At 41.5% G+C, this 27739-nt stretch overlaps 1 protein-coding gene across 7 annotated transcripts; it reads left to right on the top strand.

Annotated features, from left to right (window-relative positions):
- LOC115109843 (glycophorin-C-like) lies at nucleotides 1–27426 on the top strand. 7 transcript variants are annotated; one of them, XM_029635119.2, is made up of 6 exons: nucleotides 1–506; nucleotides 998–1214; nucleotides 4271–4307; nucleotides 17430–17465; nucleotides 23870–23911; nucleotides 24885–27426. In XM_029635119.2, the coding sequence occupies exons 3-6, from the start codon at nucleotides 4286–4288 to the stop codon at nucleotides 25079–25081; spliced, it is 297 nt and encodes a 98-aa protein (XP_029490979.1). In that variant the 5' UTR covers nucleotides 1–506; nucleotides 998–1214; nucleotides 4271–4285; the 3' UTR covers nucleotides 25082–27426. The 7 variants fall into 7 exon arrangements, with proteins under 7 accessions (XP_029490979.1, XP_029490966.1, XP_029490973.1 ...); XM_029635106.2 differs by lacking the exon at nucleotides 998–1214 and having other exon boundaries at nucleotides 6–506; XM_029635113.2 differs by lacking the exon at nucleotides 1–506 and having other exon boundaries at nucleotides 513–1214.
- Nucleotides 27427–27739: the final 313 nt, after the last annotated feature.

Here is a 27739-nt window from a genome sequence, read left to right as displayed (position 1 = left end):
CAAGGTTTCGCTAAAACTGACTTAACAGAAAGGGAATTTTGAGCCTATGGGAATTAAATTCATGGCTCTAGAGTTACAGTTGCGTGGAACAAATGATGAGAGAACGACTGGTGTAGAGTTTCCTAGTTCCGAATAGCACATGAAAGCGGCATAAAGTGAGAATCAGCCCCACAACAGCTGGGGATCATTTGCATGGTGCTGGGAGGGGCCTCCCGGTCCATTGGTGGAGTGGAAGAGATAATTAGTTAGGGGAATAGGTTTACAGGCACAGGGGGGAAAAAACAGTTCATGTGCTGCATAGCACACCCGGTTCTTAGGGCGAGAGAAAAATTGTTTTGGCTACAGACACTGTTAGGGTGAATGTCTTAAGGTGAAATATTTGTTAAGAGGGAGGACTGACTACCTTTAAATGTTCTGCTAACCTGTTCTGAATAAGGGTTTATTCTTGGAGAGTGGAGTTAGAGAGAACAGGAAGGGGTTCTTGGAAACCTGTTGCTGTGCAGCTGGTGAGTGCATGCTCCTTTTAAGGTCCTTTTTGAAAACGATTTAGTATGTCTTTTTTCTGCATGCTTTTAATGCAGTTAGGGTAGAATTTTCTCTTGCACCCTGGGCAAAGTTAGTACTATCTGTTACTGCTCTTGACTCATGACAGGTTGTCATAGTAACAGACCTGATGAAGGCAGAGCTTCCTGAGTCTGTTTAGAGATATGCTATACAGTGGCATAGTAGCTATTAACAAAGCAGGAAATAATGAAGCAACTTGTTGATTAGTTGTTTACTTACACAAGCACCCTGCAACTGAGATTTTGAGGCTTGTTATAACCAGTAGGCTGTTTTAGCACCTCAACGTTGGTCAAAGTGTTACTCTGTCTCCTCACATAAGACACTTCTCTAAAGTTATAATTGAGGCAGACAGTGGTATGTAGCCTACAGAGTTATACATCTATGATGCAGTAGTCTGCATTTTATGAAAACTAAACACAAACAGCCTTTTCAGCTTATGTGACGGTGCAGCTGTGAATGACATCTGCCCTCATCGTGGCACCCAGTCAGCCAGTAGACACCTAACACGGAAAATTTAGGTCAAAATTACTTCTGTGGTACACGAAGTTCAGAATCAATTGCTTGGATTCTACTTGACGCCCTTGAGTCAAAACGTTATGGTTATGACTTGACATAGGTTGGGTACTGCAAGACTCTCCAAGACACAGAAGGTAAGTTCTGAGACAAAATTATCTAATGTAACCAGGTAGCCGGGGGGAGGGGGCTTGCACGTTGTGTAAGAGCCCCCACCCCCATCAAAGTTGCCCGTCCCTGTAGAAGAAGGAAGAAGATTGCATGTGTTAATTTCATGCAGGAGAGAGGCAGCCATGGTGATACCCATGAACAGACAGACAGGGATAGAGAGAGAGAGGGACAAAGAAAGAGGGACAAAGAGAGAGGGACAGAGAGAGAGAGAGAGAGAGAGAGAGAGAGAGAGAGAGAGAGAGAGAGAGAGAGAGAGAGAGACAAACAAACAGGTAAGTGCCTCTCCAAGCTCAGAGTTCATAGACTGATGATCTGTCTTAATGTGAATCAATCTGACTTATTATATATCATCTCTGATTAAATGATAGCAGCTTATGTTTAGAGGGTGTTTTGCATGAGTTAACTTCATGCAGGAGATAGGCAGCTATGATTGTATATTTTTTTTAAATAATTTTGTAGAGTGGAGATTGATTAATTTCGGTTTGACCGTTCATGCCTACCTTTTCTTATAAAAAATGTTTAACTGTGTATGTCGCTGGTTATTATTACATTATTACAACTGTATTATAAGTAGAACATATTATGTTAGAAACCACACATTATTTAGAGCAAAAGTAGTAACAACCTGACATAGGGAAAGTGAGAAAAAAATGCTAGGAAAGTATTCATACAGTAGCAGAGAAAGAGTACACAATGGTTGTTTAATTGAGTATATCCACATTAACATTCACACTGGTATTCAGCACAGTATGAATGGTCATGGCCCTAAGACTGATTGGACTGTACCAGAGTAAGTGACCCTCTGTAAGGCCCCCCTTAGCGTTCTAAATCTGTAAGTTAATATTTGTCTTTATCCTTTTCTCTAAAAAGTCACTAGTAATGAGTGTTAAAAACCTGAGCATTCACAGGGTTGGTGTGAGGAGGGCAGAAGAGGGGAGTGAGGAGAGTTATTCAGCTCTCCAGACTAAACTGTATATCTGACTGTTTGACTGCGATAAGGCTGTGCTCCATGCTTCCTCACAGCAGCACTTCCTCTGTCTGTTAGAAAGCTGTTGGGTCAGCATGCTGCAGATACAGGGAAGCAGAGGGAGGAGGGCTTTTGGACCATGTCTAAGGGAATAGGATAGTATAGACAGCCTCAGATGTTATTTTGTATTTGTTTGATTGTTTTATAGGGTAGATCAACTTTAATATTGCAGATAGATTGTGGATTCTATCAATGTAATTGTCTGCATCATTTCCAATCACCCATATATTTTGCTTCTTTATTATTTTCCCCTAACCCTATCACCCCTCCACTAACTGGAGTAAACTAATGTAGGCTTCAACTTCCAGCTTATACATACTATATACATTTTACAGACATGGTATGTATATTTTATATTAGTTATCTTTTTTTTATCGTTTTTATTTGTTTTTAGTACCACCCTTCAGCTTCCCTCAACCCCACCCATTTATCCCTGAAAACCATCCACTTTTGATTTCTAATTTCCACATATTTTAACTGTGCTCTAATGTTTCAAAGAAGTTCTGAACCTTTCTATTCTCATCATTTCTACAGATTGTAAATTAAAGATGACCATTTTTACTAAGAGTATTATTATACTGAACAAAAATATAAAGGCAACATTTAAAGTGCTGGTCCCATGTTTCATGAGCTGAAATAAAAAGATCCCAGAAATGTTCCATAAGCACAGAAAGCATATTTCTCTCAAATTCTGTGCACAAATGTGTTCACATATGTTAGTGTTAGTGAGCATTTCTCATTTGCCAAGATAGTCAATCCACCTGACAGATGTGGTACATCAAAAAGATGATTAAACAGCATGATCATCACACAGTTGCACCTTGTGCTAGGGACAATAAAAGGCCACTCTAAAATGTGCTGTTTTGTCACACAACACAATACTACAGATGTCTGATGTTTTGAGAGAGCGTGCAATTGGCATGCTGACTGCAGGAATGTCCACCAGAGCCGTTGCCAGATAATTAAATGTTAATTTCTCTACCGTAAGCCGCCTCCAACTTTGTTTTAGAGAATTTGGCAATACGTCCAACCGGCCTCACAACTGCAAACCACGTGTAACCACACCTCCACATCCGGCTTCTTCACCTGTGGGATCAGCTGACCGGCTGACTACACCGCTCGTGTCGCATGTGTGAGCGTTGTAAAATACATTTAGAAATCTATATTATAGCAATATTCTGGAGATTATTTCATCTTCAAATAACTGAAAGTGAAAGGTTGTAATCTGAATAAAGGGAACAAGGCCATTTTTTAACATGGGGTTCGTCATTCTTACTAATCTGCTAGAAAACCATTTAGGACTTAAGTACAACTTTTGTATGACAGAATATTTTTAGTAAGAGGTTCAATGCTTTAATATTTAGTCATTTCAGCCCTCCCTATTCATTATATAAATAGGCCCGTTTAATTTTGTCTGGTTTGCCGTTCCAAATAAAGTGGAATATTTTTTGCTCTATAATTGGAAAAAAAACACAATTTGCTTGGTCTAGGCAGGGCCATAAGTAGATAGGTAAACTGGGATATGATTAAATAATGAATCAGCCTTGATTCTTGTTTTGACAGTTTGGAAGGAGATACTCAACAGGAATATGTCTCACATTGTATCTGTGTAGCAATAAAAGATGTGATCTAAAGAACAGAACAGCAAGACCTAGTGAATGCGTGGGTTTGTCTTGGTTCATGTGTGCAAGCATTTGTGGTTGTGTGTGTGTACAGAACACGTTTCTTTGCACCTATACTAAACAGGCTAAGAGGGATTAGGATATTTACATACCATCTCCTCTTACTTCCTTTCACATAGAGATTTGATACTAGAGAGCTGAGTAACACCCCCACACTCCTACATCAGGATACACCTTTACCCTCTAATTTCTGTCTCTCTCTCTTTCTTCTTCTCTCTCTTTCCTTTTCTCTCTCTGGACGTCCTGCCTAACACCCACTCTGCCCGGCATGTGGAACTCCACGGCTGTGGCCTTTAAAACGACCCCTGACCAGGCGAAACCAGAAGCCATGACACAACCCATGCCAACCAGTAAGTATTCTCCAACTGTCCAGTCTGGTACCGTTGAACCACCACACAACTCTCTGCATGCCTGAGCAGCCTGGGCTGTGCCTTGCAGAACAGAAACAGATTGTAGTGTCACCTTCTGCTCCACTACAGTATTTTACAGGAAGGGATAATGGTTTGGAGTATATGGGGTGGAGCCAGGGTGAAAGTACTAAAACAGATTCCCTCTCACTGTACTGTAACTCTCGAGACCCCCTATACTCCACACTGTTGTAAAGCACACAGCACCTGACCTTGTCTACCCCTGAGATTTAAAAAAAAATGGAAGAGGCACAACATATATCGGACACCTGTTAGTCTAAGAGGCATGCTGAGTGATGCTTGTATTACTGGGTTTGGGCCAGGAGTGTTCCAATCAAGAAACCAAAACAAAATGAACAACAGCAAGCAGCGGTTTTATTTTACTCCTTGTGATCTTCCATTGTTGAGTTGGATTTCATAGTTTTTTTAAATGTCTTTATTTCTTTAGACTCCACCTGTGTGTCCTGTCAAGAGCTGCCTTGTAAAGTGGCCAAACATTGACAGAGCAGGAAGAAGATTGTTACAGTCGTTAGAATTTCTTTCAAAGCATTGACATTTAAATGTTTTACATTTTAGTCATTTAGCAGACACTCTTATCCAGAGCGACTGTTAGCTAGGTGAGACAACCACATATCTCAGTCATAGTAAGTACATTTTTCTTAAATAAAGTAGAAAAGTAAAAGCATTTCCATACAGTTTCCATACATTATAGAACATTTATATTTCCTGTAATTCTCTATATTTGCAATACATTTTCATTGCTATTTGGAATATGGAATATGTGTGAAACTCACTCCTCAGCCTGAAGTGTCGCCACTTGCTCTGAAAAACTGCTAGCTTGTCAAAGGGGCCGACTGGTAAGACGTCATGTGTACTTTAAAGGCAGATCTCCTAGGTCTCAGTGTGAGCTGAATCGGGAGGAAGCGGTACTCGCTAAGCAAGTAGCGTGACGACCGTTACAAACACACAAAATAGCTCTTACACGTACACAAATATACTGAATGAGAGAAAATTACTGAGTAAAATGTTAGAATCAAGAAATGCAAATGATATTAATCAATTGAATACTGTACATTTTGAAATGTCCAGATGTTATAACGAGCAATATCTGAGGGTTTATATTTTTATCAGATCAATCAAAGTTCATAATTAAAATCGGATCTGAGCAACAACAACAAATAAATAGGCCTATACTTGAGCAAGTTTTGATATACAATACAATTTCATGTGGCGTGAAGAAAAACACAAACTCTCAGTCTTTGAGAGTTCATCATTGAATATGTACTGTATTGGCAGACAGGTAAAAAATATATACATTGTCACATACACCGAATAGGTAGAGTCAAATGTGTTGTTTTAGGTTGCCAGCTGCCATAAGCCAAAAATACATGCTGGAAGTGCATGGTCATGTATACAAACAATACCTAAGGCACATAAGTATGGGGGGGGCGGGGGAGATTTAGTAAAAGTCAGGGCTACTCCAGCTATGCTATATTCACAGCTGTCATTGTGCGTGCTATCCATTGTGCATGCTAGGGTTGTCTGCTAGGGTCTGGGGGAGACGGAGCAGGCGGGCGATATGACAGCTGTGAATATAGATCTCCTCAGACACCGGGCCCTGGGCCTGACAGCGGGGAATGTGTTGCCAGAGTGGCAGCTAGACATCCACAGGATAAAAACAGTCATCTCTCACAACCAAGTTGTGGGATTTAACAAGGTGCAATCTTATCATGAGAAAAAGTATCCCCTCATTAGTGATGCAGTGACAAACAGTTAATCTGTCTGGATATTAGAAGCAAATTGCTCAAGCTGGGTTGAAGAAGTTATGAACATTCAATAGTTATATATATGTATATATATATATATATGTATATATATATATATTCATCTCTGTGGGTTTCAGGATAAATTACGGGACCACAAAGTGAGGCTGTATGGAGAACACCACCACATGGGCCATAGGTTTAGTCTGTCTCGTCAGTGTGTAGATCAAATTTTATCTCCGTACATCTGTACTATCTGGAGCATTTAAGTTAATGACATAACAGCAAGTCTTATCACTCAATACATCTGTAGGCTACTATGAGAGAGACAGTTATGGGCCAAAGAAAGAGGCAGGCAAGCGCCTGCAGACATTACAAAGCTGTCTTTCAGGGCCTGATTGTTCCTTCTCCTATTTTCCGGTGATGCATTTTTAAACTCCATTTTCATAACGGAGGAGAGGCAGCAGCAAACATCATTCTATTCGGCGACTTCAGAAAATGACTGGTTCTCCAACCCATGCATAATAAGCTTTAGGAAGGGAGGGTAAAAATGTTCCTCTGCACAAGTCTGTGAATTTATTATTTCTACTTGTAAGCATGACATTCCTTTCACTGAGCACACCTGAAAGCCTGAAAGCCGTAAAAGAATATTAGAGGGTTTTCGATTTAATTCGATATTGTGCAGTAACTACTGACAGGAATTAGGTTGAAGCAAAAAAAGAGGTGATCACTTCGAGCTCCAATTATCTCAAAATAGGCGATGAAGACCCAATTTTAGAGACTGACTTGTCACTTTTTGATGAGGATAAGCTCCAATAACTCTGCTTTATGAGATATTAATGATTAAGCGAGCATAAAATTTGCCATCATGCTTGGCTGCTGATAACCCTAAAGTGCTAGGAGGGAAATGTGATTTTAATGTTAATTGACAATTACCTGTCACCATGCCTACAGGTTGAATCATTCCCTGCTTGTAGCACAAGACAATAACACTATGGGAGCCACAAAGTCCAGCATTTCGCTACACCTGCATTAACATCTGCTAAATACGTGTATGCGACCAATAAAATGTGATTTGAAGTAAAGTACGTGGGTGGCACTGTCATAGGAGTGCTTTGAGATCATCCTCACATTGTCATATGGTGGGACCAAAGATGGGTATACACCTGGGCTCATTCAGATGCCCGTGTCCTTCACCATACAACTGCAATATGACTGTAGTACGCTTTGTGTTGTGTAGGAGACATTTTGTTGGTGAGCTGAGGATAAATAAACAACTAGCAGAGTGTGAGTGATTCTAGGGTTCATGTATGTAAGGCTTTTAGTTGACAACTACATGACGCCACACACCGTCACGAATGCAAGATGAATTTAACCACACACTAAGGAGTATGTCAACGTGACTGTATGTATACAGATCTGTTAACATCCATTTGCTCATCAAGCACCAATTGTTGGACCAGGCCACATTGAATAGGTGCATTAAATAGGTGTTGAAGAATAATGATCTGTTTTTCAACCAGTTGGCAGGGCTGTTCAAAAACACTGAGGCAGCAACCTGATGTTTGTTTGTATAAGCTGTTCTGGTGGCTGTCACTCAACATGTTCTCATTAGCCTGCTACAGAAAAGAGGCCCTTCTCTATGTGTTATCAACTTTCACTGTGCTAGCTACCATGTTAACTTTCTGCAGCGTATAACTGCAACCTATGAATAATCAGACATGGAAATAGAGCTATTATTTTCCCACACACACTAACCCCCAGTGCCCCTACCTTAGTTCACAGAGACAAGCATGTAGCATCTCAGACACAGAGTCAGGAAAGGACACAGGATAATGGAGATTCTCCATTTTTAGTATGAAAGCATATGTGTCAGAGGAGCTGAGAGGAGATGACAGTAGAGCTGACCTTGACTTGTCTGGGCTGCTGGAGTTGTGCATTCGTGAGAGGCTGTGCTTGTGAGGAGGCAGAGAAGGAGATTTCCCCTTCCTCTGCTCTCACTGTCAGGGTTTTTACTCTACTTTCAGACAGGTAGAAAGATTGATAGAGAGAGGGAGAGAAAGAAAGAAGCGGGAGAGAGAAAGAGAGCATGCTTGACAGAGGAGGACACAGACAAATACAGAGAAGCAGAGAGTGACAGGAGGGAACCGTACGTGGCAGGCGGAGAGAAAGTGCAACAGAGATAGATTGAGCCTGGGATGGATGGAGTAGTTGGAGAAATCGATAAGAAATTAAAGGGAGAACTGGAGTAGAATTAAAGACGAGATGGGAACAGGAAATAATCCTTTCTGTTTTCTTGGAGCAGGATGTGTTGTATTTAGAACTGTAGGGGTTGGAGGTATTTTTCCAGGAGATGAGGTAGAAGAAGAGGAGGATGTGTTTCAAAACCAGTGTGGAAAGAGGGGAGAGACCCAATAACAATCCCAGACTGGCGTCTCTGTAGTGTGTTTATCTTACTCCCCCCAGAGTCTCCTCCCCTATCCACTTCATCCCTCAGCTCCATGCTCCAGAGATAACAGGACAGATGTGCTGCCACAGCAGCAGCACCAACTACCTCACACTCTCCCTCTCTCCCTCACGCTGGTGCTATAGCTTCACACCAGGGAGAGACAATCAGGTGCCTGGCAGGGAGGCTCGATGCTGGTCCTGGAGGACAGCTGTCCAGTACGTTTTCCAATTCCCTTGGAGTGTCTGTCTTTCAGCTTCTGGAGACAGCAGAGGTGCTTAATTGATTCCACCCAGGGTAAAGGCTGAGAACTCTCAGATGTTTATAGCCCTCCCATACAGTGTAAATCACAGTGTAGGAGTGTTACACACATATCTAAACTGAGAGAAAAGCAGGAGAAAATGGTATGGTAGCTCCAAAAAAGTTTCAGGCTCTGATATTCTCTGTCGTCAGTAACCACCGAAATGTTATGAGTAATATTTAAAAGTTGGTTCCTTTTTGTAAAAAATGTATAGCATTTGCAATTAATCAAATTCCAAGTATTCGGGTGCAGGGTGCAGAGTTGAGATGCAGTTAATTAGGCCAAAACCATGGCAACAAACTTTCACTGCTTTTCTACAAAAGAGCAAAAGCCTTCGCCAGGCGCTGAACCTATCTGCCACGGTCTGGACTGTTCTGTTTATCTGTTTCTCCCTGATTCACTGGTCTCTCTGTGTGTAGCTACAGTAGTTAGCCCGGCAGAGAACAGACCTCTTTGTTTATCCCCATAGGCGGTAAGGCAACGGGGAGCACAGGACAAGGCACCATCTGTCCCCAATAATCCTCAATCATGCCTGAAGCAAGTCATCTGATCCTGTCATAAGATTTCATAGCCATTAACAACCTGGCCCAGAATCTTCCGATTTACCCGGTCAGCAATGGGACAACTGCTGTACCTTTTACACGACAAGGAAAGAAAGGAAGAAGAACGGAAATGGAAAGTAGTGTTCTACAGTTGCCAGTGCCATATGGTTGGAAGAGATAGGGTCTCCAAGCTATATTCCCAGCCAGATGTGACCCCCAAGGCCAACCTGGACTCAGTGGAAGACTTAACATAGTAAACGAAAATCCGGGACGCTCAAATTCGTATTTTGTTTTCTATGTTACGTCTAGTCTTCAGCTCACAAGTCCGGGCTGCCAAGGCTGCCAGCCAGTAAGAGGGATGGATTCGTTTGCTGCCTACCAGTGTCTTTCCAAGAAGAATGAGGAGAAGGCACAGGAAAGGGTGTTTGTCATCTCCTTCAGCCTGTCGTGTGAATATGTTTGCATTATGAAGTGGAGTTCGAAGTGGACTCAGGTTGACCGTAACTCTCTTGAAGATATCCCCCTGTTGAAGTCAATGTAACACAGATACCATTGTTCAGCTTTCATTAAAAACAGTTCCCAAACAATAACAATTCAGAAGGATAGACTAATTCATGGAAGGCAGGTTTACATACCATTATGGGCCTCCATGGTCTCAAACCAGTTCATGTACCCTAACATTTCTTTGTTGTTTATATTTGCCTAAGATTGTATTCTGAAGTACAATGCAACCATTGGTTGTCCTCCAAAATAAAAAAGTATGCTCATTATTGTTCATAAGCCACTCCAACGCAAATACAATTGCATTGCCATAATTCACAGGGGGAAAGATCTTTCTTCCTGCTGCCAGTAACCTTTAGCCTCCAATTATTTTCTCTCTGTCCAATTTTGTAATGATGAAGTGTGGTCCTGCTATTGAATCGGTACAGGGGAGCACTGAGGTAATTGAAAGGATCTGAGGGAAAGTGATTTCATTTCTCAAATAACAATCCCTGAGGCAGTCTCCAGCTGACAGTGTCTGATTAGGGCTAATAACTGTTTCAGCCAGGGGGCATATGTTAAGTTTGAAGTATTAGTAGCCTAAAGTTAAGATGACAACTGTTAGCATAGCTGGTGGACTGGTTAACTTTGGTCAGTGAGGCTTTCGCAAACATGCTGGAATAGTGATCTGATCTGCCAGATGACATCATGTTTATTGAGGTGTCTATTTGTTTGATTTTGATGATTGACACACATCCAGGGCAGGTGTGTGACTTTCTCAATCTGTTCTGTCTGTATTCCTCATTTTGTGTTGTAGTAAAGTAAAGGTGAAAGGTTGAAAAAAAACAGGGAGAGTGATGCTGTGCTACTATATGTGTCCAACACAATATTTCCAGTTTATTTCCCGAACCTTCACTAGGTAGGTCCTATGTCCTCAAACAGTTTTTCACAATTTGGCAGTAGACTCTTGGGCTATATCCAGTCAACCAGCCATCTTAACCCTGTGAGACCCAAGCGTTTTTGCAACACTTAGAAAAATAACTCTAGCTAAGAATGTTTGTTTCTCTATTTTTTTCGACAGAATCACTACATCATAGAGAAGACAGGAGGACACACAGCAAGAGATACTGGGTCTAAGGATATTAACTATGTAGTGTTCGACACGAGTTTACGACCTGTTGCATTTTTGCATTTCTGCACTTGGAGGTCTCACAGGGATAAAAGACAAACAGTGTTTCCCTTCCAGCTTAATTTTCCAATATGATCTCCCTGAAACATAATATTATCTCCCAGTCACTAAATAACTATATATGTGACCTGGTGACCAATGGGTCATTCACAATCTCCCACATGTCAACTCTCTCAATAATTCAGAATCCATTTTTGCCTCTGAAAGATGAAAACATTTCCTTCATGCAATTTTAAACTGACCTTGTGCTTGGTAAACACTATTTCTGCAAAGCTCCTCATTTATTTTTCTGAGCCATCGACTCCAGTTGAATTTGTTATCATTTTTCACTTTTTGTTTTGAAGTGAGATCGGACAGTGTCATCAAACAGGATGTGCAGAGGGCCAGCCCTGCTTCACCCAGTGACTCAGGAAACATGTGTCCACAATGTTAGATATAAATCTTTAACTGGTCACTCAGGCCACAGATTATAATTGGTTTGACAACCAGTGCTCGAAACCAAACACCCAAAGCCCAAACACCCAGTGTTACAGGTTCATGAATTATGACAAGACATTGTCGGACAAGGAGAATATATTACAAAATCATAACACTTTATTTATTTATTTGGAATACTACAAGATATAATTCCAAGAAATTATACATGTTTGTATCCTTCTCACAACGATATGAAGTTACCATTGTGCTTCCCTGGAGGTTTGACCTAAAATATATGGTTATTCGATAGGTTGTAAGGTTCCTGGTAACAAGTCTCTGAGAGGGGATCTGGGGCGCACCCTAATCCATCGTTCTGACAGCTCTGGGCCCGACAAATAAGTGACACTGCAGGTGGGGGAGAAAGATAATTTGTTTTGTCTTCTTAATCAGAGCTGCGATATTGGATCCAATGTTCTATTGAGAGCCGACCTCATGGTGGCATGGTAAATTATAAGATGCCAATCTAGAGGCTTCCTCAACAGGTTAATTACTTTTAGAGTATTCCATGGCAGTCCGATGATAACATTGTCATCGATCATTCTAGTAGAACTTTGATTTTGCAACAGAACTTGCAGACAGAGACTAGGGAGTCTGAGAGGCTGAGTGTGAGAGAGATAGCGAGAGAAAAGCCTGAACACAGCCAGATACAGACAGAGGAAAGCAGAGTAAGAATGTGGGGAGAGGCAAGGAAAGATAAGGGAAAATGGAAAGTAATGCCAAATACTTGAGCCACAGTGTAATGGTTCAGTGTAATGGTTCTGGGGCGTGGGTGGAAGGGATCGGAGGGGCCAAACATGTTTTATTACAGTACAGCCCACTGGATCACAAACAAGAGTTTTTGCTGAGGTGTGGCTGCCCTGTAGCCTCAGTCTAGAATCCCCAAACCTCTATTCCATCTTCTCCTTTCACTCTTCCTCTCCCTGTCTTTGTATATCATTCCAGGTTTTTTTCTCTAATTGTCTTTTTTTCCCTCTCCATTTGTCCCGGTTGCCTTCCCTCACGCCACACCCTTCAGACACCTGCTTTCTGCAAGTTGTTGGCCTCCTCACTCACTTGCTTCCTTCCCGAGCTGTGATTGAAATGTTGTCATTGAGAATTCTGGTCCCGGTTAGAGACTCTGTCAGAAAATGGATAAGGGTTGTCAGGGTAGCAACGAGCAGCGAAGTAGCCATGGAAGGAAAGGGAAGAGGGATGATCATGGAACATGGGTAGGTCTGCGAGAACCAACGCTCCACATATTTAACTTGTTACAACACAACACATAACATTTGATAAACAACCTCGGGTTCCAAGAAGCGCTCCTTCAAGGACCAATTTTCTGATAGGATCTCTCGTACATTCATGCCTACAGCCAGAAGAAATATGCTTTCCACTTTTGATGGGATGCCTGATAATAAAAAGTGTTCAACACTGAAAATACAGGTTTGTAAAGCCTGTCCAAGTTTAACACAAAATGGTGTCTGACAAGCTTAAAACTCCAACTCATATATATGATATATTGGGCTTTTACGGGGGCGACCCACTCAAGGCTACTTACAGGCCTGGTCATCTTCTGTATACAGCATTTCACTCCACAAATTAGCTTTACGTAGTATCCTTGGCAACAATTACAAGACCTCAGACTTAAACATATTTTACCTTAAACACATACTGTGTATTACCTACGGTTTATCAATAGGCCTAGATGAAGTGTACTGATAATTGTGTTTATTCAGTGGACCCTTTGGAGAAGATAACAGCTGACTGTTTTGTTTTGAAAATTGCATTCTGTATCTACGAGATGGATTGAGTTTTGTTTTGTACAGTCTGTATTGATTGAGATACCCAGCCAGATTTCATTAAATGAAACTTTGAAGCCATTTTCTTCTCTCGGACCGTATGCGGTAGACAGAACTACTCTGATGATGACTTTGCTGTGTGTCTGTTTGTAAACACTTCATTGCAAGTTCATTATTGATGTTTCCATATTGCCAGATTGCACTGGCATTGCTTGCATTTCATCAAAGCATCTGACATCACTGCTGTTGAAGAGATTGCACTATTGCCCTCCCAATCAACCCAGTCTAAAGTAGCAGAAGAAAGAAACTCATTAGAATGTGTTGATTAGTTATGCCTGGCAGGCCGTTCGCAAGTTATTCAAATGTGTGTCGTTCTGCTGCTTCGTCTCTCAGGCGGTCATTTACTTTCATTACCATCTCTGGAGATGATGATCAACCTGCATCACTGCTACAGAATGCACTAGATAGAACAACGCTGAGTAGTTTGGTGCCTATCTAGCCTAAATGGCTGCCATGCAACTTGAACTGTGTTTTGCAGGAGATCTCTAAACACACAAGGGCATGCTTTCTGCTGATACTGAACGTACAGTTCATCAGTAAAGATACCGTCTAATGTAAGTGTTTATCCTAGAGCTGAGTAACTAGCATTCACAGTGATAAATGGCAGTATAAAGAAAATATGAAGTGGAGGTTCCCATTAGATATCTGTTTTTACCTAATGAACTCATAGAGGCTGGTCAAACCTCTCGGATTAATAATTTAAAATGGCATGTCTGCATGGTTTAAGAGCTGATAAGATGCCTCCCTCCCCAGCCTCCCACCGCTACCCAATCCTTTCCTCCGTATTCTTATCACAACGTGACTTGGAGGTCAGTGCATGAGTAGAGTACAGTATGCGAGGGAAATATTAGTCTGGAACATGGAAGAGAAAAGGCAGCTTTGGCCAGCTCAAACAAAGTAGCCATTTTGATTAGCGAAGCACGATTTGTTTTCTCAGACAGCAATGTGCATGTAGCCAAGAAAATATGGTAAGACTGGATTGCAGTCCATTTTACATACCCATACATACCTGTACATACCCATACATACCCGTACATTCTGCCTTCTGTATAGTCTATCGGGGAGTTGCACACTTGGACTTAATGGAAGCAGTAAGCTCAGGCTTTCAGTTCCTCAGAATGGCTATGAGCTACTGACTCAAGTGACGAAATCAAAGCAATTCTTCAGTCAGCCAATTATTGCCCTTTCATTGAATAGTCCATTTAGATACTATTTTTGTTGTACAGCACCATACCAGTCTTACTCTGACAGTGCTCTTACTGGAGGGGATAAATAAGAAATATGTTTTCTCCTTTAAGTTGATGTGACGAGGAAAATGATTGAGAAAGCCAAAGTTCTTTTTTTTGTACCTGCAGTGTGTGGGAGAGGCAGGGTTCAGAACACATGTATATGAATATTAGACCAACGTTTTTTGAAAGTTATAAAGTCAAATATGTTTGGAGCCCAGGCAGGGAGTTTGAGGTGAATGAAAGATACGAGAGACAAACCCTGCATATTAAAACTCTTCTGCAAGGATAAAGTTCCCTTGGTCGGCAAATTGAAATATTTGACATTTTACTCAGGAGTGTTATCTTAATGCATTCTAAGACCCTGACGTTGGGAGAAAGTTCATTGTTCATTTATGGAGGCCTTGCAGTCTCAAGACCAGATGAGTAGGTTTTTGATGTGATTGGTTATGATTTCTCCTGGTTGCTTACGTAACATATACCTAAGAATAGTGTTGCTAATGGTTGGTGCTTAGCTCATCCACAAACACAAATGCTGTACATTGAACATGCTTGTGCATCCTTTTCTCGACTTGCAGTATATGTATTTAGAAAATTCAGTACACAGTATAATAAGGGGAAAATAAATAAAGGGAACTGCAATATTGTCATGTTTATCCAAGACACAACCACTCCACCTGCTAGAACTCCAAAGATGTGCATTTCATTTTAAAGGACACTAACTATTTAGATTTTTCAGACAGCTGCATGAGCAGCTCTCAGCATGTTAAATAATACAAGACGAGCGTCCTTCTCTGTGGAACATTACCGAAAGAGGAAGAGCAGAGAGAGATGGGGGAAGAGAGAGGTATTTATCCAGTCATTTAGCGGATGTTTTCACCCTCAGTTAGGCACAGGCAGCGGGCCACAGCTGAGCTGTTTGCTGACGGAAATCAAGAGTCAGCCACATCCACCAGACAACGACAGGTGGGAAATACAGTTGAGAAACCGCCCTTGCAGCCCATCGATATTAAAAAAGTTTGAAATCCTCTGAGGTGAAACTGTGTTTTGAACACCGTCTGTTCAATCCTTGAAATTCGAAGGCTGTATTGAGTTGGCAGTTTTTTTGCAGTGCTATCAAAATTCATATCTAGCATCTAATTATTTGACAATTAATTTTTATGTTAGTCTCCCAATCTCCCATGTTGTTTGATAGGCTCTGCTTCTCAGACTGAGATGGAGATTATTCTCAAGCCCCTTCTGCCACTTCATAATTGGAGAAGCATTGGTCCAACAAGCTTAAATGAACCCAAAAAGTTGTGGGATTACAAATTGAACAGCAACTCACCAACAAGTACAAGTCAGTAACAACACCACAACTGTTGATTTGATTTGAGACATAATTGTGTTGCGACAGGATGGGTGGCCTCAAGTGACCGCTGCCAAAAAACCAAGAGTGTTATTGTCATGGTCGCTAGCATTTGCATTCACCTCTCAAGACTTATAACAACTCCATTAATGACATCCCCTATGCCAGCTGGCCCAGAGAGGGAACCAGGAAATTGACTGTCCAACTGCAATACCTCTATACTGAAAACTACTTTAGAGCACCAACTCTGCACTACGTGATAACATTTTCATTAAGATTGTCCATGCAGTCTGATAGTGTGAGAAGCAAGATGCCAGCTTTTCTAACATTTAAATGGATATTATTTACTTTTCCTTACGATGGCCACTAAATTGGACAGCCATTTAGGGACCAAGAGCCACTAGAGCTAGATGCGGCCAGGCTTTAGCATATATTTATTTCCTGAGAATATCATATCAGCACAGTGTCAGCCACAGATCTGCTGGGTGGAATTAATTTGGCTTCCAGTTCCCCCTTCCTTCCTACAGGGAGACACTTACCAGGCCTGCTTCACAGCCGGCTTTGGGCAAGATTAACGCCACTTCTGGGAATGCGATGAAAGCAGTGTCTCGTTCCCGGGGCAAACTCTTCTGCGGATGTGTCGGCGAACGAAGTGAAAGAAGGAGGTGATGCACGTTGGCTAATGCTCTGTGGCATCCAATACTCACCACCCTCCTCACGCCTTTGCCTGCCTGTCGGCCTCTTTGGCTTCTGGTGACGGGAAGAGAAATCTGCACTTGGATGTGGCTTAGTGGTCCCCATCGGGGGCAGTGCAGATGTCCCACTCTCCATGTCGCGGCAGCGAGCGGATCTTGCTAACGAGGCTAACGAGGAGACACCTCCGGGCGAGACAGGCCCCCCGTGTTTGCTTGGCAAATTTATCAGGGATTTGAGCTCTCTCCACAGCTCTCAGATCTTGGCTGGCCTGATTAAGTGTAGACCATATAAAGAAATTAAACTTAACCCGTTCCCTTACCCTGAATTATGGATGGATATATTTTAGCTTTAAAAAAAAGGATAGGATAGGCTGCCTCCCTCTGAATTTCACCATGCATCTTAGTAGCAGCTTAAACTATTGACCTGCTTGCTGCCTCATGTGATGTTGAATCTTGCATTAAGCAAAGTTGCTATTTTTTCCAGCAGGGTTTCCTTGCAAGTATTTGAAATTATGCATGCACTTGAAAGAGTGCAGTTCTGTTACAAAATATTGAGAAACAATTTCTACCTACACTTTATAAGAAGTATAACAGTTATAGCTGTTGTGTAATTATGTAAAAATATTGTTTCAGCGACTATTCATATATAGTAAGACTGTGAGGTGAAAAATGTATTATGATTATACATTTCTGTAGTGAAAGTGAATCCTCCACTGTATTCTACAACCAAACACTGCTTGCTTTCTTTGTATATTCACAGGTCTGAGTGAAACAGCAGACATGATAACCCCTGTTGGTGAGTTTATTTTTCGATAAAGTATCTTAAGTTTCTGCAATCTGAATAATGTTATGCATTCCGAAATCCAATCTAGATTTTTACAAGGGAATGAGATTGCATAGAGGTATCCTGTCTTCTATCTGATAAACAGTGATAATACACCACACTAAAGAATGGTTATATTTAGATAAGACAAAATACATGCAGCTCGGCAGCAGACACAGGGTGTTTCTCAATATGCATAAAACCGTGCTCCACACTCTCATGCTCCGTGTGCATTCTCCGAGGACGTTCTCTTGAGTATGTTCCTTTGAGGACAAGAGTGTGGAGAACACATAAAACATTACATTTGAGAAGTCCTTGCACTCCCCCTACTGTATTACCTGACGCTGCATCTCCCCATTCACTGAACATTCTTCCAACCAGGACAATGGCAACAATAGAGGCTAAACAAGATATACACAAAGCAAACGTTTTACTTCATAATTGTCAGATATACTGTATGTGAATCGTAGTAATCCAGCTAGTTAAACAGGCAACAATAGCCTAAAACTAATGTTATGCAAAGTACATTGTCCGTGTGTAGCTAGCTTGTCATCGAGTGTATAAGAGGCGAAGTCAGGTGCAGGAGAGTTGAGTGATGTAAACAGGCGCACTTTATTTAGTTCCAAAACGACATAAATAACATGCGCTCAAAACACGGAACATAACAAAAGTAAAGCGGGTAAATAAAACACCAACAAGACAAAGACATGAAACAATTACACACAAAACATGATGGGAAACAGAGGGTTAAATACAAGTAGATTGATTGGGGAAATGAAAACTAGGTATGTACGGAAACAAGACAAGACAAATGCATATATGAAAAATGGAGCGGTGATGGCTAGAAAGCCGTTGACGTCGATCGCCGAACGCCGCCTGAACAAGGAGAGGAGCCGACTTCGGTGGACCAGCCACCACCGACCTGAGGAGAGACACATGGAAAGAGGAGTTAATACGATAATCAGAGGGAAGCTGTAATCTATAACATACCTTGTTCACCCTCCTCAGGACTTTAACCTTTCGCTCGACAACATGCCGCTGAAAAGGCATTGTGCGAAATTCATAAATATTTTTAAGAAATATGTAACTTTCCCACATTAACAAGTCCAATACAGGAAATGGAAGATAAACATCTTGATAATCTACCCATCGTGTCCGATTTCAACAATGCTTTACAGCTAAAGCACAACATTTGATTATGTTAGGTCAAAGCCAAGTCGAAAAAACACACAGCCATTTTTCCAGCCAAAGATAGGAGTCACAAAAAGCAGAAATATAGATAAAATGAATCACTAACCTTTGATGATCTTCATCGGATGACACTCATAGGACATCATGTTACACAAAACATGTATGTTTTCTTCGATAATGTGCATATTTATATCCAAAACTCTCAGTTTACATTGGCGCCTTACGTGCAGTAATGTTTTGATTCCAAAACATCAGGGGATTCTGCAGAAATACTCAAAATAAACATTGATAAAAGATACAAGTGTTATTCACAGAATTAAAGATAGACTTCTCCTTAATGCAACCGCTGCATCAGATTTCAAAAGATTTTACGGAAAAAGCATAATCTGAGAACGGCGCTCAGAGCCCAAAACAGCCAGAGGAATATCCTCCATTTTGGAATCAACAAGGTTAGAAACAACACCATAAATATTCACTTATCTTTGATGATCTTCTTCAGAAGGCACTCCCAGCAATCCCAGTTCGACAATAAATTACTGATTTGTTCCATAAAGTTCCATCATTTATGTCCAAATAGCCAGTCGAAAAGTTCCGTTACAGTCCTTTAGAAACATGTCAAACGATGTATGGAATCAATATTCAGGATGTTTTAACATTAAACATCAATAATGTTCCAACCAAAGAATTCCTTTGTCTTCAGAAAAGCACTGGAATGAGAAGTAACTCTGTCGGGAGCACGCGTCATGAGACCAAGGCTCTCTGCTAGACCACTGACTCAGAGGTCTCATGAGCCACTCCTTTATAGTCGAATCCTCAAACCAGTTTCAAAAGACGGTTGACATCTAGTGGAAGCCCTAGGAAGTGCAACCTCATCCAATCTCAATGTGTATTCGGTAGGCCAAGCTTTGAAAAACTACAAACCTCAGATGCCCCACTTCCTGGTTGGATTTTTCTCAGGTTTTCGCCTGCCATATGAGATCTGTTATACTCACAGACATCATTCAAACAGTTTTAGAAACGTCAGAGTGTTTTCTATCCAATACTAACAATAATATGCATATATTAGCATCTGGAACAGAGTAGGAGGCAGTTCACTCTGGGCAAGCTATTCATCCAAAAGTGAAAATGCTGCCCCCTATCCCAAAAAGGTTAAATGGCCCCATAAACCGCGGACCCAGCTTCCGGCAGGGCAGGCGGAGGGGCAGGTTATGGTTCACGAGCCAGACCTGGTCCCCTGGTGCGAACACCAGGGTCTCACTACGGGGACGGTCCGTGCTGGCTTTCTGGTGACGCGCGGCTCGCTGGAGATGGATACAGGCGGCCTCCCATATCTCCTCTGCACGCCTAAACCAGTCGTCCACCGCAGGAGTCTTGGTCTGACCCTGATGCCACGGTGCCAGAACCAGCTGGTACCCCCAATACTCACTGAAAGGGGGAGAAGTTAGTGGAGGAGTGGCGAAGCGAGTTCTGTGCCATCTCGACCCAGGGCACAAACGCTGCCCACTCCCCCGGCCGGTCCTGGCAATAGGACCGCAGAAACCTGCCCACATCCTGGTTGACTCTCTCTACCTGCCCGTTACTCTCGGGGTGAAAACCTGAGGTGAGGCTAATCGAGACCCCCAGACGTTCCATACACGCCTTCCAAACTCTCGACGTGAACTGAGGACCCCGGTCCGACACTATATCCTCAGGCACCCCGTAGTGCCGGAAGACGTGTGTAAACAGGGCCTCCGCAGTCTGTAGGGCCGTAGGGAGACCAGGCAGAGGGAGGAGACGACAGGACTTAGAAAAACGATCCACAACGACCAGGATTGTGGTATTTCCCTGTGAGGGAGGAAGATCCGTTAGGAAATCCACTGACAGATGTGACCAAGGTCGTTGTGGAACGGGTAAGGGATGTAACTTACCTCTGGGCAGGTGTCTCAGAGCCTTACACTGGGCACACACCGAGCAGGAGGAGACATAAACCCTCATGTCCTTAGCCAAAGTGGGCCACCAGTACTTCCCAGTCAGACAGCGCACCATCCGACCGATCCCCGGATGACCAGAGGAGGGAGAAGTGTGGGCCCAAGAGATCAACTGGTCACGGAAAGCAGACAGAAAGTACATACGCCCAATGGGACACTGAAGGGGAGCGGGCTCTGTACGCAACGCCTGCTCAATGTCCGCATCCAGATCCCACAAGACCGGCGCTAACAAGACAAGACAAATGGATACATGAAAAATGGAGCAGTGATGGGTAGAAAACCAGTGACGTCGATCGATGAACGCCGCCCGAATAAGGAGAGGAGCCGACTTCGGCGGAAGTCGTGACATAGCTACCAATTCTTCATGGCTAGCTTGCTAATCGGTAGGCCCTATTGAGTTACCCATTTACTGAACCTCCAGGACAATGGCAAGAGACGAAACAAGATATACACAAAGCAAACATTTTACTTCATAACTATCAATTAGCTATATGTGAATCGTAATAATGTAGCTAACCAGATAGTTTAACAGGTAAAATAACCTAAAATAAATGTGATGCAAGGTAGATGTAAATTCTTTGTGGGTAGCTAGCTAACAATTCTTTGTGACTTTCTGGCTAGCTAGCAATAGTAGCTAGCCAATTAGCCCTATTGACTTAGTATGGGCTTGCGATCTACAGTACGTAGGCAGGTAAACATGCCAAAATTAACACAGCATGTATTTACTAACATATCAAGATAAAATATTGTAGTCAGGCAATATATGAGATGTGAATAGGTAACATTTCATTCCGAAGTCAGAGTGTATTTTCTCTCACTTCAGCGCAAGTAATGGGCGCACTTGACTTCAATAAATGTTGCGTCATTTTTTACATGGTTGCGTCATTGCATTCTTTGCATACTTTCCTTTGAAGATTGCATCGATGCATGCTTCAAAATATGTACAAACATAGTACGCATTCGAGAAGTGCCCTCCGTGCTCCGTTTCACATACTTTGATTTGGACACATACTCCGATCCTCCCGTGCTCCAATTTGCATGCTCGGAGCATGGTAGTATGCATTTTGAGAAACACCCACAGTCTTATAACGGAGTATGTGTTGCTTTGGTCAGGCCTAACTGAGGGAGAAGAGAAGGTCTGTGAGTCTGCATCTAAAATAGCCAATCATATTTGGATCAAGATTGAATGACTTATGGATTTCATATGCATATTGAGGCCCCCAGAACAGGCAAGCATTCGTCAAAGTCCATAGGCCTAAAGTTGAGGTGTTTTACACAATTCAAATCTTGATTTAGTACACAGTAACTGAATGAGCCACGCATCCTGGACACTGTCCCATCCCAGCTGCTTCACTTCACTACTCTGTTCCCACAACTACACACTGAGGATCTGTTGTTGAATTTCCCTCCCTCCGTCCCAAATGAGAAGGCTCTGTTAGGGCTTTTTAATTGCTGAGAATGTGTCCACATCATAAACAATGCATTGAGATGAGGATCTAATGAGTGGGCGAACACCAAGATGTGTTTCGGGTGATTAGGTATTAATGAGGCTGCCTTTTAATTGCGCACTTTGGGGTCTCCATTAACTAATCACCATTTTGTTCTTCCTTTCTTTCTTCCTTCTTTAAGCTATAGCGCTTTCTCATGCTTGCAGGGATCGATCTCCTTTTTGGATTTAGCATTGTGTTTTTATAAATGACACGGTTTCTGCTATGACTGACTGACTCTGTGACTCTGTCCTTCAGAGAAAGTCAAGTCAAGATGGGCAGATGTTGCCTGTGCAATAATTCATGATTACCTTTAATCACTTTCTTTAATGAGAGTTTTGTCCCCCGGTGACGGATACAAAGTACCTCTCTGCACACACACACACACCAGGGAGACAGCTGTCTATAAAAACAAACCTTTATGAAACATTTACATTTGTTAAAATAACAAAGTAAAGCCTGGGGAAACTAAATATTAATGTGGTTCAAGATACATGGGATAAATGGAAGGTAAAATAATTGCTCTTACAGCATTATAACTACACACTGTACTTTAGCCATCTATGTAACTTATGTGAACCTACACTACCGTTCAAACGTTTGGGGTCACTTAGAAATGTCCTTGTTTTTGAAAGAAGAGCACAATTTTTGTCCATTAAAATAACATCTAATTGATCAGAAATACAGTGTAGATGTTGTTAATGTTGTAAATGACTATTGAAGCTGGAAACGGCAGATTTTTTTTGTAATATCTACATAAAACACCAGTCTCAACGTCAACAGTGAAGAGGCGACTCTGGGATGGTGGCCTTCTAGGCAGAGTTGAAAAGAAAAAGCCATATCTCAGACTGGCCAATAAAAAGAAAAGATTAAGATTGGCAAAAGAACACAGACACTGGACAGAGGAACTCTCATCCCGGAGTCGCCTCTTCACTGTTGAGGTTGAGACTGGTGTATTGCGGGTACTATTTAATGAAGCTACCAGTTGATGACTTGTGAGGCATCTGTTTCTCAAACTAGACACTCTAATGTACTTGTCCTCTTGCTCAGTTGTGCACCGGGGGCCTCCCACTCCTCTTTCTATTCTGGTTAGGGCCAGTTTGCTCTGTTCTGTGAAGGAAGTAGTACACAGCATTGTATGAGATCTTCAGTTTCTTGGCAATTTCTCGCATGGAATAGCCTTCATTTCTCAGAACATGAATAGACTGACGAGTTTCAGAAGAAAGGTCTTTGTATCTGGCCATTTTGAGCCTGTAATCGAACTCACAAATGCTGATGCTCCAGATATTCAACTAGTCTAAAGAAGGCCAGTTGTATTGCTTCTTTAAGCAGCACAACAGTTTTCATCTGTGCTAACATAATTGCAAAAGGGTTTTCTAATGATCGATTAGCCTAAAATGATAAACTTGGATTAGCTAACACAACATGCCATTGGAACACAGGAGTGATGGTTGCTGCTAAATGACTTAAATGTAAATGTAATAATGGGCCTCTGTGTGCCTATGTACACCTATGTAGATATTACAACAACAAAAAATCTGCCGTTTCCAGCCTCAATAGTAATTTACAACATTACAACGTCTACACTGTATTTCTGATCAATTTGATGTTATTTTAATCTACAAAATATGTGCTTTTCTTTCAATAACAAGGATATGTCTAAGTGACCCCAAACTTTTGAACATTAGTGTATATGAGCACCTCTGAAATCCCTTTCCTTTTGCCTCGTTAGTTTGCGACGTGGATGATGGATACTTTGATGCCATACTAGGAGGTGAGTTATAAGTTCTTCTCATGCCCAGAACACTCAAAGGGTTTCCATCAGCTTTGCTTCCCTCTGCAAACCTCATCCAAGTCAATATGGCTGATGGATTTGATGCTGGAGGCAGACATCCTCCTTAGTTTAACGATGCAACACAAAGACATCGCTTTCCCTTTCTTTCAAAGCAGCAGTCTGCTAAATGTTTCGGAACAGAGCTATTTAAAGCTCATTTCTGGAGTCAGCCAACCAACGGGACAAATTTTACATGTAATGCCATTGCTATTTTTATGGCACAAACTACTGTCCTTGTCTCCCAGCAGCTGTAACAGACCACAAAATATGCATTTAAAAAAACACTTTGTCCTTCTTCTGCCAGTAATGTGTTCAAACTAGAATATAGCGTGAAACTGACTTTTTATTATCAAGACACTGGCATTTCACAAAATAGACAATTAAGTTGCAAAACATCTTCGCAAGTTGTGATTTTTGGCCCAAGACAGTTTTTTCAAACTTAACAGGTCACTGTAGGACAATGTGTCTCTACTACCACATTACCACTGCCATTCACTGTTGGCAAACCATCACAATGAACTTTGACTGAAATATTGTCCTTTGAAAATAACAGAGAAACAGTTGTTTAGGCCTGCACTTGTCTCTGAACACCACATTATTGAGCAAACTCTTGTTTTGTACTGCACTCTCTTGGCAGATTGAAGCTTGATAGGTATTTGGAGATGCATATCCCTTTTGGTTTTGTGTTGGCGTTTACCAACCATCAGGGAATGGTCATCTTTCTGATCCACATATAGTCCAATGACTTTGCCCATTCAAAGATCAATGACACTTCAATGTCGAAGTCTTGCCTGTGCAGAATCGCAGGCTATTGTGAAAAGCATCCTTCATTGTATTTTGTCATTGTGATAGTGAATTGTCATTGTGAGACCAAAGTCCTTTCTGTAACACCCTCATCTATCTCCATTTGCAGCTGTCATTGCTGCTGTGGTCCTGGTGCTTCTTTGCTTGGCAGTGGTAGTGATTCGCTACATGTACCGGCACAAAGGCACCTACCACACCAATGAGGCCAAGGGCACCGAGTTTGCCGAAACAGCGGATGCGGCACTTCGAGGCGACCCGGCTCTGCAGGATGCCATGGACGAGAGCAAGAAGGAGTACTTCATCTGATCTCAGGAGCGGCACCCCCTGCTGTTTACAATGAACTTGGTCTGCCAAAATAAGTGTATTTTGGGGTTGGAGGATAGAAAAGCTTGGAGAGGGGGTGAAAATCGCCTCGCCATACTGAGGCTCAGAGTGACTGTTCAGACAATCTACCAAAGAAACATCAGATGCATCTTACAATAATATCAATTCAGTATTCTTCCCCCTATCTGTTTCTCTCTCCTATACATTTGGCATATCACCAAGCATATATACTTTTCAAAACACTGACTTTGCTATTAGGAGGCTATATTTTTGTCATGCAGAAGTGGGGAACAGTGAGAAAAAACGCTTCTTATGAGGATCTAAGGCACCCATATACACCTATGCCTTCTGTGGAAAAAGCAAGAGTATTCCTAGAACAGAGTTGTAAGTAATGGACCCTTCTCAAAAACGTCTATGATGAAACTCAAGGAAGTGAATGGATGTAGAATTTCTCTACAAGCTCACAAAACGAACTCTATTTTCTAATGGTATTGAACCCAAAGCAAAATCAATTTTGTAATGAAGAAACCTCTCAATAAATAGTAGGAGCAAAACATGGAACAAATTATGTCGAAGGAAGTGACTTTTACTGTACGAAATGAATCACCAATGGGCTCTTACCAAAATCCTGAATATGTCTGGTTGCTCCCGGAATTACTTTTCAAGAACTTTTGTTTGGATTGAGATTGTCAATTTGTGAGTGTTCAAGGGAATGCCTTTAGCAATGGTTAATAACTAGTTAATTACAGATCCAAAGAGATAAAGTGAGAGCTGAACAACCTAAAACTGCAGGAAGACCTTGCCGGATGAGGTTAGTTGTGAATACCAAAGTGATGCTCTGTCTTAGACAGGGAGGATCAGGGTTCAAACTGGTTCCTAATGACATTTTCTCACTAGTAGCCGAAAATCTATTCCAAGTATATTGACATGCTATTTGGATAGCCACAGAAAACCAAACATATCGTGGTCTTCCCATCCTGATTTGGGCTTAATAAATTACACTAACTAAAAGTATTGTGCGGTTTGTGTCCATAACATTTTTAGCATGAACATTATAGACCTGACATTTTTTGGATTGATGCAGAAATCAATGATGACTTTGTGAGCACCAGAGGTTCAGGTATAAATGTCTAAGGGTGGATAAGTGTTATGATCTGGTCAAGGCCGTAACCATATTTGTAGAACTATTTGTGGGTCTATTTCTTGGAACACTGTAATGATGCTTTTTAAATTGCCTTGCTAAGGAAAAATATTGAAGTACAACTCATTCAGCTGTAACTGCACTGCCTCAGTAAAACGACAACTGCAATCATTGGATATGGTTTGTGATGTTCCGCCAGGATGATACTAGACAAAATGAGAACACCCAAGGATTTTTTTTTTGTCAATTAATTTTATTGTGGTGGAAATGGCAACTGAAAATAAGCCCCCCCCATGCTCCAAATCTCGTTTCAATTCCCCAAACCCTTTTTCTCTTCTCTGCTGGCTTTGATTAATGTGAACTTTTCTTTGTCTCCATGATTGCCAAGTTCTAAAAGAATAGAAAGGACCGTTTTCTTGATTCAAAAAAGAAGGTTTGTTAGAAGGGACAATGCAAGATGGCTCCTCTGCAAATTATGCTTTGATAACTAGTGCTGATGCAAACAAGTATAAGACACATACGCAGCAATGTAATTATTCACTCTCCCGAGGGCGGACACTTTTTTTTTAGATCACACCTTAAATGTAGTGTAAGACAATTGCTACCAAAATGTATTTAATCTCTGCTGAAGATAACGAAATTCTCTCCAGCTTGTAATTTCCTAACACAAGATAAAAATGAGAAGACTTGTAGTAAGAGGATGCATGGCTATGCCAAGGCATAGCACTTAACAGAAGCTGTTCCAGAACTGAAGATACCTTGATCCCGGGATTGTGCATCATTTGTTTGCTTTTGGCCCTCTTTGCAATAGTGCATGTCATTGACTTTCGCTATAAGTGTATTTCATACATTAATAGCAGCTTTCAAACTGAGAGCTCTCTGTAACTACAGTTCATTTTTGTTTTTTCATTCTTAACTGACAGGAGACCACTGACATTGAGAAACAGAGAGGAAAGATCTGAGCTAGCCTCAGCGGCAGTAAGAAATACAACTTTACTCTCTGTTTCTTTTGCACTGTGGGATTACCAGATTCAAGTTGCAGGAATGTACTCTTTACGTCCCCTTCACCTTGAATGTTTTCTCTGTTGAATTATTCATGTTCACGCATTATTTTGAAGCTCAAATGTTTTATTTATTTCCACGAGGTAAATCCAACTAAAAGCAAATAAAAGGCATTCTAAGTAAACTGTACTATTTCCAAGTTTTCGAAAATGACATATATAAATGTATTATTAAGTGAAAAGTGCTGCTCGGGTTCAGAAGTATTTTCCACGACTCGTGAGCCGTGACTGGTCTTCCAGATCAATAGACAGCCGAGTGTAGTCATAGCTAGTCTGTTTGTCAAGAACTCTGATGAGCCCACTATCAAAACACTGCTGTGAAACTTATCAAGCATGGCTCCCCTTGCAGAGAAGATTTAGTTCTGAACGGTAAACAAGCTGAGAAACGATGAACTGAGCATTGCTTCCATGTAAGCCACTCTCTTGAAATCTCTAAGC

The sequence above is a fragment of the Oncorhynchus nerka genome, linkage group LG3, assembly GCF_034236695.1.
Source record: "Oncorhynchus nerka isolate Pitt River linkage group LG3, Oner_Uvic_2.0, whole genome shotgun sequence".
In the NCBI taxonomy this organism is placed as follows: Eukaryota; Metazoa; Chordata; class Actinopteri; order Salmoniformes; family Salmonidae; genus Oncorhynchus; species Oncorhynchus nerka.
The sequence above is the reverse complement of the archived record's forward strand: the minus strand, read 5'-3'. Positions and strand labels throughout refer to the sequence as shown.